The sequence below is a fragment of the Chiloscyllium plagiosum genome, unplaced genomic scaffold (assembly GCF_037043375.1).
Source record: "Chiloscyllium plagiosum isolate Xiang-an unplaced genomic scaffold, Cpla_swu_hap1 HiC_scaffold_33, whole genome shotgun sequence".
In the NCBI taxonomy this organism is placed as follows: domain Eukaryota; kingdom Metazoa; phylum Chordata; class Chondrichthyes; order Orectolobiformes; family Hemiscylliidae; genus Chiloscyllium; species Chiloscyllium plagiosum.
The window spans coordinates 17,199,878-17,215,582 of NW_028270171.1; the positions used below are offsets into that span (position 1 = coordinate 17,199,878).

The window sequence follows — 15,705 nt, forward strand, 5'->3', positions numbered from 1 at the left end:
CACCCTCACTCCCTGGCATCTGTTAATCTATACATAAACCACACAAACCCCTCACTCACTCCCACTCCTGGATATCTGTTGTTCTATATAAAACCCATCCAAACCCCTCACTCAATCTCACTCCCGAGTATCTGTTATTCGATATATGACCCACCCAAACCCCTCACTCACCCTCACTCCCAGATATCCATTGTTCTATATAAAACCCATCCAAACCCTTCACTCAATCTCACTCCCGAGTATCTGTTATTCGATATATGACCCACCCAAACCCCTCACTCACCCTCACTCCCAGATATCCGTTGTTTTATATAAAACCCATCTAAACCCCTCACTCAATCTCACTCCCGAGTATCTGTTATTCGATATATGACCCACCCAAACCCCTCACTCACCCTCACTCCCAGATATCCGTTGTTCTATATAAAACCCATCCAAACCCCTCACTCAATCTCACTCCGAGTATCTGTTATGCGATATATGACCCACCCAAACCCCTCACTCACCCTCACTTCCGGATATCCGTTGTTCTATATAAAACCCATCCAAACCCCTCACTCAATCTCACTCCCGGGTATCTGTTATTCTATATGTAAACCACACAAACCCCTCACTCACTCTCACTCCCGGATATCTGTTATTCCACATATAAACCACCCAAACCCCTCACTCACACCCAAATATCTGTATTCTACATATAAAACACACAAACCCCTCACTCACTCTCACTCCTGGGTATCTGTTATTCTATATATAAACCACACAAACCCCTCACTCACTCTCACTCTTGGGTATCTGTTATTCTATATATAAACCACACAAACCCCTCACTCACTCTCACTCCCGGGAATCAGTTATTCCATATATAAACCACACAAACCCCTCACTCACTCTCACTCCCGGGTATCTGTTATTCTATATATAAACCATACAAACCCCTCACTCACTCCCACTCTCGGGAATCTGTTATTCCATATATAAACCACACAAACCCCTCACTCACTCTCACTCCCGGGAATCTGTTATTCTATATATAAACCACACAAACCCCTCACTCACTCCCACTCCCGGGAATCTGTTATTCTATATATAAACCACACAAACCCCTCACTCTCTCACTCCGGGTATCTGTTATTCTATATATAAACCACACAAACCCCTCACTCACTCTCACTCCCGGGTATCTGTTATTCTATATGTAAACCACACAAACCTCTCACTCACTCTCACTCCCGGGTATCTGTTATTCTATATATAAACCACACAAACCCCTCACTCACTCTCACTCTCGGGTATCTGTTATTCTATATATAAACCACACAAACCCCTCGCTCACTCTCACTCCCAGGTATCTGTTATTCTATATATAAACCACACAAACCCCTCACTCACTCTCACTCCCGGGTATCTGTTATTCTATATATAAACCACACAAACCCCTCGCTCACTCTGACTCCTGGGTATCTGTTACTCTATATATAAACCACACAAACCCCTCACTCACTCTCACTCCTGGGAATCTGTTATTCCATATATAAACCACACAAACCCCTCACTCACTCTCACTCCCGGGTATCTGTTATTCTATATATAAACCACACAAACCCCTCACTCACTCCCACTTCCGGGAATCTGTTATTCTATATATAAACCACACAAACCCCTCACTCTCTCACTCCCAGGTATCTGTTATTCCATATATAAACCACACAAACCCCTCACTCACTCTCACTCCCGGGTATCTGTTATTCTATATATAAACCACACAAACCCCTCGCTCACTCTGACTCCTGGGTATCTGTTACTCTATATATAAACCACACAAACTCCTCACTCACTCTCACTCCTGGGAATCTGTTATTCCATATATAAACCACAAAAACCCCTCACTCACTCCCACTCCCGGGAATCTGTTATTCTATATATAAACCACACAAACCCCTCACTCTCTCACTCCCGGGTATCTGTTATTCCATATATAAACCACACAAACCCCTCACTCACTCTCACTCCCGGGTATCTGTTATTCTATATATAAACCACACAAACCCCTCGCTCACTCTCACTCCTGGGAATCTGTTATTCCATATATAAATCACACAAATCCCTCACTCACTCTCACTCCCGGGTATCTGTTCTTCTATATATAAACCACACAAACCCCTCACTCACTCCCACTCCCGGGAATCTGTTATTCTATATATAAACCACACAAACCCCTCACTCTCTCACTCCCGGGTATCTGTTATGCTATATATAAACCACACAAACCCCTCACTCACTCCCATTCCCAGGTATCTGTTATTCCATATATAAACCACACAAACCCCTCACTCAGTCTCACTCCCGGGTATCTGTTATTCTATATATATAAACCACACAAACCTCTCACTCATTCTCACTCCCGGGTATCTGTTATTCCATATATAAATCACACAAACCCCTCACTCACTCTCACTCCCGGGTATCTGTTATTCTATATATAAACAACACAAACCTCTCAATCTCACTCCCGGGAATCTGTTATTCTATATATAAACCACACAAACCCCTCACTCACTCCCACTCCCGGATATATGGTATTCTATATATAAACCACACAAACCCCTCACTCACACCCACTCCCGAGTATCTGTTATTCTATATATAAACCACACAAACCCCTCACTCACTCTCACTCCCGGGTATCTGTTATTCTATATATAAACCACACAAACCCCTCACTCATACCCATTCCCGGGTATCTGTTATTCTATATATAAACCACACAAACCCCTCACTCACTCTCACTCCCAGGTATCTGTTATTCTATAAATAAACCACACAAACCCCTCATTCACTCCCACTCCCGGGTATCTGTTATTCTATATATAAACCACACAAACCCCTCACTCACACTCACTCCCAGGAATCTGTTGTTCTATATATAACCCACCCAAACCCCTCACTCACTCCCAAATATCTGTATTCCACATATAAACCACATAAACCCCTCACTCACCCCCACTCCCGGGTATCTGTTATTCTATATATAAACCTCTCCAAACCCCTCACTCGCTCTCACTCCCAGGTATGTGTTATTCTATATATAAACCACACAAACCCCTCACTCACTCTCACTCCCCAGTTTCTATTAATCTATATATAAATTACCTAAACCCCTCACTCGGGGTCCAATCTTTAACTCATTCCTGCATGTCCCATACTCAACACATAAACCAACATAACCATTAATCAGGCCGCAGTCTGTAACTCACTCCTGGGTGGGCATTGATCACTCGGTGCCATCTGGACACTATCATCGTCAATGTTAGAGAATTAGCCGACTATGGGTCCTGGCACAATCCCAAACCCCAAAGATCCAGGTTAGTTCTATGTTAACTATTAATTAACAAGTTGGTTGACTGGCCATTGGCCCACTGAGCTCCCAACATTCTTAACCCCAGCATTGACATGGAACCTCCCACTTTTTCTAGCTTGTTCCCCTCTTGGTGTGATAACCACCAGGTGGATGAGTGGACAGAGCTGGTCAGCTCGCATCCCCTCTGTCAGAAAGTGATGCCTAAGGCCTACGTCAGAGCACCCACAGTTCCTGGAGCGGGACTCGAATACAGAACCTTCGGATTCAGAGGAGAGAGACAATTGGGCGGATATCAGACCAAGCACCTTGCCACCTCGGCCGAAGGAGGAAGTGGGTGGAAAGAAGGCTGTGCCAAGCAACGTATATGGCAAGGTTGGGTTTTCATGGGATGAGGACATCATTGGTACCTGTGGCCCATTCCTAATTGCCCTTGACCTGAGCAACTCACTAGGCCCTGTCTTAGGGTTAGTGCCCCCTCCCCATCTTCTTCCTGTTGCTTCACACGCTTCCCTTTCTCAGGTAACAGTCTGTTTTAATGGGCAGTGCGTCCCAAAGGTCCTTTAATTCATTCGTTCTTTTAGTCAGAAGTGAGTCTCACTGGCAAGGTCCACGGTCCCTTGAACTCAGTGCCTCCCTCAGCCATTTCAGAGGGCAGTTGAGATTCAATCGTGTTGCTGCGGGTCTGGAGTCACGTGTAGGCCAGGCCCAGAAAGGTCGGCAGATTTCGCTCCCTGAAGGGCAGTGGTGAACCGGATGGGGTTTTCACGATGATCACGGAGCCTGGTCGATTGCAGATTGAATTAACTGTGGTCATATTCCACCAGTTGCCGTGGGAACTGAACCCGTTGTGTCCAAAGCACTGGCCCCGGCCTTTAGATTAGTAGCCCAGAGTTTTAACCATGATGCCATCCCAAACGAAGGGAATAACTCAAGATCAGAATTCTTCTCTTGAATATAAGAAAATAATCAACACCAGCAATACACTTTACCACCTACATTGTTTTTTTGTTAGAGAATTTTCTTCTGTCTTTTTTCCCCAAATGGTGACTATGAGGAACTGTACAACACTCAGGGTGCTCCCTCCAGCCTGACGACCCCATCACCATGACGATCAGCAAACAACAAAGGAGAGAGGTCATTGGGTCTTCATGTTGCACTGACTCTCATTGACCCAAGTCCAATCTTATGGATTTGGAGCAGGAGTACACCACTGGACTCCTCAGTGCTACCCCTCTATTCAGAAGTTCTACAATTAATGCTAAGGCCATGGTTGTGTAGTATAACAAAGGGACCTCAGGTTCAGGTACATAATTCTTTGAAGTTTGCGTCACATGTAGACAGGGTGGTTAACAAGGTGTTTAGCATGCTTTCCGTCATGCTCAGATCCTTGAATAGAGGATTTGGGACATCATGTACAATACATTGTTGAGGCCTCTTCTGGAGAGTACTGTGTCCAGTTCTGGTCTCCCTGTCTTAGGAAGGACATAATTAAGCTGGAGAAGGTTCAGAAGGGATTTTCCAGGGTGTTGCTGGGAATGGAGGGTTTGAGTTATAAGGAGAGGCTGGACAAGCCGGGACTTTTTTCACTGGAGTGTAGCAGGTTGAGAAGTGACCTTATTGAGGTTTGCAAAATCATGTGGGCTGAAGATCAGGTGAATGGCAGGTGTATTTTCCCTCGAGTGGGGGATTCAAGACTGGGGTGTTGTATTTTTAAGGTGAGAGGAGAAAGATCTAAAAAAGACATGAGGGGCAACCTTTTTACACAGAGAGTGGTTCGTGTGTGGAGTGAACTTCCTGAGGAAGTGGTGGATGTGGGTACAATTACAATGTTGAAAAGATAAGTACATGAATGGGAAAGGTTTAGAGGGATATGGCCGGGAGCAGGCAGGTGGGATGAGTTTACTTTGGGATTATGTTCGGCATGGACTGGTTGGACCAAAGGATCTATCAAGGCCAATCTGGTGACATTACTCCTTCACCTCTGCCTTTGGTTCAGTTTTTGGTCAAGACACCTCAGTTGGCCTGAGATGGGGATGGAACTGGAAGACTACCTTTGAGGGTTCTTGGACCTCAGTGCTACCACCTTTTCCTGGGACATGGAAGTCAGGTAATGCTTCCCTCAATTCGATGGTCCACTGGCTCCCATTGCCCAGGTATGCACTCCCAAAAAAGACCGAGGAGTTGTTTAGTATCTGAGCCAACATTGTTGGTGGTGGGGGAGGGGAACGGTGGGAAGCGAAAGCCAAAATGGCGGTGGGTGTGGAATCCAAAAGGAATAAACGCTCAATCAGTAGGGCCAGGCCGGGCAGTGAAATACATCTGAATTTTCAGCAGAACCTCGAATATCAGGGAGTGAAGGTCTTAAATATTAAATACGGTGTGGCCTAGACCCCTCTTCTCATCCCCGCACTGTCAGTTGCCTCCAACAGTGTGGGCCTGAAGTCACATCCACTTGACCCCTGTGCGACCTCGGCGTGACCTGGGCCCACCAGGGCCGCAGACGGTCTCTCACGTCACTGCAGCATGATATCATTGAGGTTCTCCTGGAGAACTGTGTCCTTCACAGCATGGAAGACAAAGCGGATATTCTCCGTGTCAATGGCAGTGGTGAAGTGGTGGAACAGCGGGCGGCTCCGATCTCGCCGTTTGCGGTTGAAGCACAACAGCAGGTACTTCTGGACGTCCTCCAGGTGGTGGGGCCGGCCCACAAAGTCCGGGAAGTGCTTCTCGATGTTGACCGTCTTCACCTTGGCCTCCAGCAGGTCGGTCTTGTTCAGGAAGAGGATGATGGAGACCCTGGCGAAGAGCTTGTTGTTCACAATTGTCTCGAAGATGTTCATGGACTCCACCAGGCGGTTGGTGCGCCGGTCCTCCATCAGGACCTGGTCGAACTCGCTGGACGACACCATGAACAGGATGGAGGTGATGCCTTCGAAGCACAGGAACCACTTCTGCCTCTGGGAGCGCTGTCCGCCTACGTCCATCATCCTGAAGGGGATGCCCTTGATGAGAAAGTCATACTCGACGATGCCCTTAGTTGCTCTTCGAGCGAGTAGGATGTCCTGCTTGGTGGGAAGATAATTCTGGAAAGAAAGCCAGAGACAAACACAAACGTGACTAACCTGACAGCAAAAAAATAAAGTTACACCATTAGGCAGACAGCCAGACCACTGGGCCCACCTGATCTGTGCGACTGAGACTGTAATCAAGCCCCTTCCACCACCTGTCGTCTCTAGTTTATTCAAGATGGCGGCAGAGTAACAGCAGAAAGTGTGAGCTCCTCAGCCCAGATACACGTCTACTCCGTCCACTTTGCATTTTCTCCCTATATGCTTTTTTTAATGTTGCCATTTATTTCGATACCTTACTTTCTTCTAACAACTTCAGCAGAAGACACCAAATCCCATCTCCCAGCAACAAGGTGGATTCTGAAGACCTGGAATGGTGGTACAGGCCAAGGGCTCATAGTGTCATGGAGGCCTACTTCAATTGCTTCTGAATATCCCAGCAGCCTGGTGTGGAGGTCTAGTCCCAGTGTGCAGGTCTAGTCCCAGTGTTGAGGTCTAGTCCTGGTGTGGAGGTCTAGTCCCAGCGTGGAAGTATAGTCCCAGTTTGGAGGCTTAGTCCCAGTGTGGAGGCCTAGTACCGGTGTGAAGGTCTAGCGCCAATGTGGAGGACTAGTCCCAGCGTGGATGTCTAGTCCCAGTGGAGGCCTAGTCCCAGTGTGGAAGCCTAGTCCCAGTATAGAGGTCGGGTCCCAGTGTGGAGGCCTAGTCCCAGTGAGGAGGTCTAGTCCCAGCGTGGAAGTCTAGTCTCAGTGTGGAGGCCTAGTCCCAGTGAGGAAGTCTAGTCTCAGTGTGGAGGCCTAGTCCCAGTGAGGAAGTCTCGTCTCAGTGTGGAAGTCTAGTCCCAGTGTGAAGGCCTAGTCCCAGTGTGGAAGTCTAGTCCCAGTGTGGAAGTCTAGTCCCAGTGTGGAGACCTAGTCCCAGCGTGGAAGTCTAGTCCCAGCGTGGAGGTCTAGTCCCAGTGTGGAAGTCTAGTCCCAGTGTGGAAGTCAAGTCCCAGTATGGAGGCCTAGTCCCAGCGTGGAAGTCTAGTCCCAGTGTGAAGGCCTAGTCCCAGTGTGGAGGTCTAGTCACAGTGTGGAGGCCTAGTCCCAGTGTGAAGGCCTAATCCCAGTGTGGAGGCCTGGTCCCAGTGTGGAGGTCTAGTCCCAGTGTGGAAGTCTAGTCCCAGTGTGGAGGCCTGGTCCCAGTGTGGAGGCCTAGTCCCAGTGTAGAGGCCTGGTCCCAGTGTGGAGGCCTGGTCCCAGTGTGGAGGCCTATTCCCAGTGTGGAGGCTTGGTCCCAGTGTGGAGGCCTGGTCCCAGCGTGGAAGTCTAGTCCCAGCATGGAGGTCTAGTCCCAGTGTGGAAGTCTAGTCCCAGTGTGGAAGTCAAGTCCCAGTGTGAAGGCCTTGTCCCAGTGTGGAGGTCTAGTCACAGTGTGGAGGTCTAATCCCAGTGTGGAGGCCTAATCCCAATGTGGAAGTCTAGTCCCAGTGTGGAGGCCTGGTCCCAGTGTGGAGGCCTAGTCCCAGTGTGGAAGTCTAGTCCCAGTGTGGAGGCCTGGTCCCAGTGTGGAGGCCTAGTCCCAGTGTGGAGGTCTAGTCCCAGTATGGAAGTCTAGTCCCAGTGTGGAGGCCTGGTCCCAGTGTGGAGACCTTGTCCTAGTGTGGAGGTCTAGTCCCAGTGTGGAGGCCTATTCCCAGTGTGGAGGCCTGTGCCAGTGAGGAGATCTTGTTTGAACCCAGCATGGGTATTTCAGCCTGTTTTTCTACTGTAGCCCGAATCCAGGAGCCGTTAGTTCAACTGTGACGAACTTATACTTTTATGTTTTCTTATTTATGACTCCTGTCATTAATTTATGCACCGTGGTATGGCGACTTCTAAAACCTTTCACTTATATTTGTAAATAGACACATGAAAGTAAATTGTAACTGGATTCTACTCTATTCTGATCCTGTCCTCTCATTCCTTCCTCCCTCAGGATCTATCCAGGTTTCCCCTAAGTGCAATCATTTTAACATTTTAGCACAAGGTGAAGTTTGAGTGAGCAAGCTCCCCACAGTCCAACCACTCTCTGAATCAAGTTGGTGTTTTCCAGAATTCCTGATTGAGTGTATTAGAGACCAGCTCACATCTGGGAGATCGAATTCTGGCCTCTCCCATATATTGGAATTTGTTCGCCAGGCTGTGAGACTGAGCTTTGTTCAGTCACAGAGATCGGGTTTGGTAGCTCAAACATAGGAGCTAGGCCACTGTTGGAATAAGGAAGGCTATGTCAAACAATGAGGGAGGAATGGCTGACCGCATTAAAACAAGTAGTTAAATGTTAACAGTGAAAGATGAGTAAACGATAGAGTGGGACCCATAAGGAACAAGCAGGGTAAGCTGCTGACTGAAGCCAAGGAAATGGGAGAGGTACAAATTGGCTTCACCAAATTCAAAGATGATGGTCCAGTTGAAAATACGTGTGCTGGGCAACTAACCAGTGCAGTGATAGAGTCATAGAGATATACAGCACAGAACCAGACCCTTCGGTCCAACTAGTCCATGCCATCCAGATATCCTAACCAAATCTGGTCCCATTTGCCAGCACTTGGCCCATATCCTTCTAAACCCTTCCTATTCATATACCCATCCAGAATTCTTTTACACGTTGTAATTGTATCAGCCTTCAACACTTCCTCTGGCAGCTCATTCCACACACGCACCACCCTCTGTGTGAAAGAGTTGCCCCTTAGATCCCTTTGAAATCTTTCCCCTCTCACCTTAAACATGTGCCCGCTAGTTTTACATTCCGCCACCTTGGGAAAGTGATCCTGTCTATTTACTTTATCCATGCTCTTCATGATGTTATAAACCTCGATGAGGTCTCCCCTCAGCCTCCGACGCTCCAGGGAAAACAGCCCCGGCCTGTTCAGCCTCTCCCTGTAGCTCAAACCTGATAATCCTGAGAATTACAGACCAGTCAGTCTAATGTCGGTGGTGGGTAAATGTTTGGAGAGGATTCTGAGAAACAGGATTTATGATTACTTGGGAAAACCATGGTTTGATTAGAGATAGTCAGCATGGCCTCGTGAGGGGAAGGTCATGCCCCACAAACCTTACTGAATTCTTTGAGGATGTGACAAAACACATTGGTGAAGGTAGAGCAGTGGATATGGTGTACATGAACTTTAGCAAGGCGTTTGATAAGGTTCCCCATGGTCGGCTCATTCAGAAAGTAAGGAGGCAAGGGATACAGGGAAATCTGGCTATCTGGATACAGAACTGGCTGGCCCATAGAAGGTAAGGGATGATAATAAATGGACAGTATTCAGCCTAGAGCTCGGTGACCAGTGGTGTTCCACAGGGATCTGTTCTAGGACCTCTGCTCTTTGTGATTTTTGGATGAGAAACTGGAAGGGTGGGTTAGTACGTTTGCCGGTGACACGATGGTTGGTGGGGTTGTGGATAGTGTGGAGGGCTGTTGTAGGTTGCAACGGGACATTGACAGGATGCAGAACTGGGCTGAGAAGTGGCAGATGGAGTTCAACTTGGAAAAGTGTGAAGTGATTCATTTTGGAAGGTCAAATTTGAGTGCAGAATCCAGGGTTAAAGGCAGGATTCTTGGCAATGTGGAGGAACAGAAGGATCTTGGGGGTCCAAGTCCATAGATCCCTCAAAGTTGCCACTTAAGTTGATAGGATTGTTAAGAAGGCGTATGGTGTGTTGGCTTTCATTAGCAGGGGAACTGAGTTTAAGAGCTGCGAGGTTATGCTGCAGTTCTATAGAGCCCTGGTTGGACCACACTTGGAATATTGTGTTCAGTCCTGATCATCTCATCATAGAAAAGACGTGGAAGCTTTAGAGAGGGTGCAGAGGAGATTTACCAGGATGCTGCCTGGACTGGAGGGCATGTCTTATGAAGAAAGGTTGAGGGAGCTAGGGCTTTTCTCATTGGAGCGAAGAAGGATGACCGGTGATGTGATAGAGGTGTACAAGATGATGAGAGGCACAGATAGGTGGATAGCCAGAGACATCTTCCCAGGACAGAAATGTCTATCACGAGGAGGAATAATTTTAAGGTGATTGTAGGAAGGTTTAGGGGAGATGTCAGAGGTAGGTTCTTTACTCAGAGAATGGTGGGTGTGTGGAATGCGGTGGGAGTAGAGTCAGATACATTCGGGACATTTAAGCAACTCTTGGATAGGCACATGGATGGTAGTAAAATGAAGGGTCTGTAGGTTAGTCTGATCTTAGAGTAGGATAAAAGGTTGGCACAACATCGAGGGCTGAAGGGCCTGTACTGAGCTGTACTGTTCTAAGTTCTTTGTTCTTTTAGAGAGATTGGGCGTATTCTGTTTGGAACAGAGAAGATTAAGAGGTGACCTTATTGAGGAGTGTAAATTTATGAATAATTTTGACAGGGTAAAGAGGATATACTGTTCCCACTAGTTAGTATGGCAGTAATGAGGGGGCACAAATTTAGATTATCAGCAAGAGAGTTCGGAGTGAGATGAGGAGAAACCTCTTTACTCAGAGAGCTGCTGTGATTTGGAATGCGCTGCCTGGGAGAGTGGGAGAGGCGGATTTCACAGGAGGTTTCAAAAGAGAGTTGGAGATACATATTTGAAAGGGAGGAAGATAGAGGGTTACAGAGATGGGGCTGGAGACTGGGACTAGATTAGTAGCTCTTTCAGGAGATGCTACAGACACGATGGATTCAATGGCCTCCTTCTTACAGTAACGTTTGATGATACTACATACAGGGTGTGAAACAGACTGAGAGACAGAGGGTGTGAAATAGACTGAGACTGAGAGACACAGGGTGAGATAGACTGAGACTGAGAGATACAGGGTGTGGGATAGACTGAGAGACACAGGTGTGAAACAGACTGAGACTGAGAGACACAGGGTGTGGGATAGACTGAGAGACACAGGGTGTGAAACAGACTGAGACTAAGAGACACAGGGTGTGGGATAGACTGAGACTGAGACTGAGAGACAGGATGTCAGACAAACTGAGACTGAGAGATACGGTGTGAGATAGACTGAGATTGAGAGACACAGGATGTGGGATTGACTGAGACTGAGAGACACAGGGTGTGAGACAGACTGAGAGACACAGGGTGTGAGATAGACTGAGAGACACAGGGTGTGAGATAGACTGAGACTGAGAGACACAGGGTGTGAGATAGACTGAGAGACACAGGGTGTGAGATTGACTGAGACTGAGAGACACAGGGTGTGAGATAGACTGAGACTGAGAGACACAGGGTGTGGGATTGACTGAGACTGAGACACAGGGTGTGAGACAGACTGAGAGACACAGGTGTGAAACAGACTGAGACTGAGAGACACAGGGTGTGGGATAGACTGAGAGACACAGGGTGTGGGATAGACTGAGAGACACAGGTGTGAAACAGACTGAGACTAAGAGACACAGGGTGTGGGATAGACTGAGACTGAGACTGAGAGACAGATTGTCAGACAAACTGAGACTGAGAGATACGGTGTGAGATAGACTGAGATTGAGAGACACAGGATGTGGGATTGACTGAGACTGAGAGACACAGGGTGTGAGACAGACTGAGAGACACAGGGTGTGAGATAGACTGAGAGACACAGGGTGTGAGATAGACTGAGACTGAGAGACATAAGGTGTGAGATAGACTGAGAGACACAGGGTGTGAGATAGACTGAGACTGAGAGACACAGGGTGTGAGATAGACTGAGAGACACAGGGTGTGAGATAGACTGAGACTGAGAGACACAGGGTGTGGGATTGACTGAGACTGAGAGACACAGGGTGTGAGATAGACTGAGAGACACAGGGTGTGAGATAGACTGAGACTGAGAGACACAGGGTGTGCGATTGACTGAGACTGAGAGGGTGTGTGGAGCAAAGACATTGCAAGATACAGGGTGAGAGCCTGACACAAGGTGAGAGATATATAGACACCCTGGCCCTTAATCAATCTGACTGAAGTACCATGAACAGTCATCCAATCAATATTGAACAGACAGACATGACTGATTTAGAGAACCAGTCTCTCCCCATCCTGTTGGCTGTTAACTGGACAGTTTCAGAAACACAGGAGTTACAAAGCTCTGTACCACCACCAACTGGTGGAACTGGTGCTGTGTAGCACACTGCCCTGTAAGAGATCCAGCTCTGGCCAAGATTCCAAAACACAATTAAACAGCTTCAGAGTGCACCTTGATAAAACACAACTGCAGCGCACACTCCACACACACTCAGCAAAGGCCACTGGACACAAGCAAAATATAAGTTTTAAGGAAATGTTGGCTGCTATCTCAAAGGGGTCTAGAACCCCAAGAGCTGCCCATGTACAATCCTCTGGGTGGTCTGTATCCGGAGTGTCCTCTCTTCCTGAGGGAACGGGATGAGTTCCCTTGGGTAAGAGGATTAAGGGGTACACGAAGGGGGTTTGGAAGGGTGGGGTAATTCAGAACATTATTAGTACGGTCAATCGTGAAGTTACAAATGGGGGCGTAATATTTGATTTAAAGACTTGAGAGGGGAAAGAACCAATTACTGCATGTGTATGTGTGTGTGTGTGTGTGTGTGTCTCTGTGTGTGTATGTGTGTGTAAGTGTCTGTGTGTGTGTATGTGTGTGTGTCTGTGTGCATGTGTGTGTCTCTGTGTGTGAGTCTGTGTGTGAGTCTGTGTGTGTATGTGTGTATCTGTGTGTGTGTCTGTGTGTGTATGTGTGTATGTATGTGTGTGTCTCTGTCTGTGTGTATGTGTGTGTGTCTGTGTGTATGTGTGTGAGTATGTGTGTGTGTGTCTGTGTGTGTGTATGTGTGTGCCTGTGTCTGTGTGTTGTGTCTGTGTGTGTGTATGTGTGTGTGTATGTATGTGTGTGTATGTGTGTGTGTATATGTGAATGTGTGTGTATGTGTGTGTGTATGTGTGTATGTGTGTGTGTGGGTGTGTGTGTATGTGTATGTATGTATGTGTGTATGTATGTGTGGGTGTGGGTGTGTCTGTGTATGTGTGGATGTGTGTGTGTGTCTGTGTGTGTGGGTGTGTTATGTGTGTGTGTGTCTGTGTGTCTATGTGTGTGTGTCTGTGTATCTGAGTGTCTGTGTGCCTGTGCCTGTGTGTCTGTGTCTGTGTATGTGTATGTTTGTATGTGTGTGTGTGTGTATGCGTCTGTGTATGTGGGTGTGTGTGTGTGTCTGTATGTGTCTGTGTGTGTGTATGTGTGGGTGTGTGTGGGTGTATGTGTGGGTGTGTATGTGTGTGTCTGTGTGTCTGTGTATGTGTATGTCTGTGTGTGTGTCTGTGTGCCTGTGCTTGTGTGTGCCTGCGTGCCTGTGCCTGTATGTGTGTCTATGTGTGTGTCTGTGTGTCTGTGTGTCTGTGTGTGTGTGTCTGTGTGTCTGTGTGTGTCTGTGTCTGTGTGTGTCTGTGTGTGAGTTTGAGGGTCTGTGCGTGTGTGTGTGTCTGTGTGTGTCTGTGTGTGTGTGAGTATGTGTCTGTGTGTGTGTGGGCATGTGGGTGTGTCTGTGGGTCTGTGTGTGTGTCTGTGTCTGTGTGTCTGTGCCTGTGTGCGTGTGTGTGTATGTGTGTTTGTGTGTGTCTGTGTGTGTGGGAGTGTGTGTGAGGCTGTGTGTGTGTGTCTGTGAGTGTATGTCGGTGTGTGTGGGTGTGTATGTCTGTGTGTGTGTGTCTGTGTGTCTGTGTCTGTGTCTGTGTGTGTGGGTGTGTGTGTGTCTATGTGTTTGTGTGTGTCTGTGTGTGTGTCTGTGAGTGTATGTCTGTGTGTGTGGGTGTGTTTGTCTGTGTTTGTGTGTGTCTGTGTCCGTGTGTGTGTCTGTGTCTCTGTCTGTGAGTGTATGTCTGTGTGTGTGTGTGCTTGTCTGTGTTTGTGTGTGTCTGTGTGTGTTTGTCTGTGTGTGTGTGTGTCTGTGTGTGTGTGGAAGTGTGTGTGTGTGTGTGTGTGTGTGGGAGTGTGTGTGTGTGTCTGTGTGTTTGTGTGTGTCGGTGTATGTGTGTGGGAGTGTGTGTGGGTGTGATAGGCCGGAGTGGGGGTGGGGGCAGAGAGGTCAGGAAGAAGACTGCAGGTTAGAAAGGTGGTTCTGAGTCCGAGGGTTGGGACTGAGACAAGGTGGGGGGAGGGGAAATGAGGAAACTGGAGAAATCTGAGTTCATCCCTTGTGGTTGGAGGGTTCCTAGGCGGAAGATGAGACGCTCTTCCTCCAACCGTCGTGTTGCTATGGTCTGGCGATGGAGGAGTCCAAGGACCTGCATATCCTTGGTGGAGTGGGAGGGGGAGTTGAAGTGTTGAGCCACGGGGTGGTTGGTGCGGGTGTCCCAGAGGTGTTCTCTGAAACGTTCCGCAAGTAGGCGGCCTGTCTCCCCAATATAGAGGTGGCCACATCGGGTGCAGCGGATGCAGTAAATGATGTGTGTGGAGGTGCAGGTGAATTTGTGATGGATATGGAAGTGTCCCTTGGGGTCTTGGAGGGAGGTGAGGGGGGAGGTGTGGGCGCAAGTTTTGCATTGCAGGGGAAAGTGCCGGGAGTGGAGGTTGGGTTGGTGGGGAGTGTGGACCTGACGAGGGAGTCACGGAGGGAGTGGTCTTTTCGGAACGCTGATAGGGAAGGGGAGGGAAATATATCCCTGGTGGTGGGGTCCGTTTGGAGGTGGCGGAAATGACGAAGGATGATACGATGTAAATGGAAGTTGGTGTGTGTCTGTGTGTGTGTGTGTGTGTGTGTGTGTGCCTGTGTGTGTGGGTGTGTGTATGTGTGTGTGTCTGTGTGTGTGTGGGTGTGTCTGTGTGTGTGTCTGTGTGTGTGGGTGGATGTGTGTGTGTGTCTGTGTGTATCTGTGTCTGTGCCTGTATGTGTGTGTATGTGTGTGTCTGTGTCTGTGTATGTGTGTGTGTGTCTCTGTGTGTGTGTGTCTGTGTGTCTGTGCGTGTGTCTATGTGTGTGTCTGTCTGTGTGTCTGTGTGTGTGTCTATGTGTGTGTCTGTCTGTGTGTCTATGTGTGTCTGTGTATCTGTGTGTCTGTGTGTGCCTGCGTGTCTGTGCCTGTGTGTGTGTCCATGTGTGTGTTTGTCTGTGTGTGTCTATGTGTGTCTGTGTATGTGTCTGTGCATCTGTGTGCCTGTGTGTTTCTGTCTGTGTGTCTGTGTGTGTCAGTGTGTGGGTGTCTGTGTGTATGTGTCTGTGTGCGTCTGTGTCTGTGTGTGTCTGTGCGTGTGTTTGAGGGTCTGTGCGTGTGTGTGTCTGTGAGTGTAAGTCTGTGTGTGTCTGTGTGTGTGGGTGGGTGTGTCTGTG

General features: G+C 48.1%; 1 protein-coding gene across 1 annotated transcript in view; it reads right to left on the bottom strand.

Annotated features, from left to right (window-relative positions):
- Positions 1 to 521: 521 nt before the first annotated feature.
- LOC122542251 (guanine nucleotide-binding protein subunit alpha-12-like) overlaps positions 522 to 15,705 on the bottom strand; it is an 82,029-nt gene continuing 66,845 nt past the window's right edge. The window contains exon 3 of the mRNA XM_043679793.2: positions 522 to 6,444. Within this exon, the coding sequence (XP_043535728.1) occupies positions 5,875 to 6,444 (570 nt within the window). The 3' untranslated portion in view covers positions 522 to 5,874. The remainder of the gene's footprint in view (positions 6,445 to 15,705) is intronic.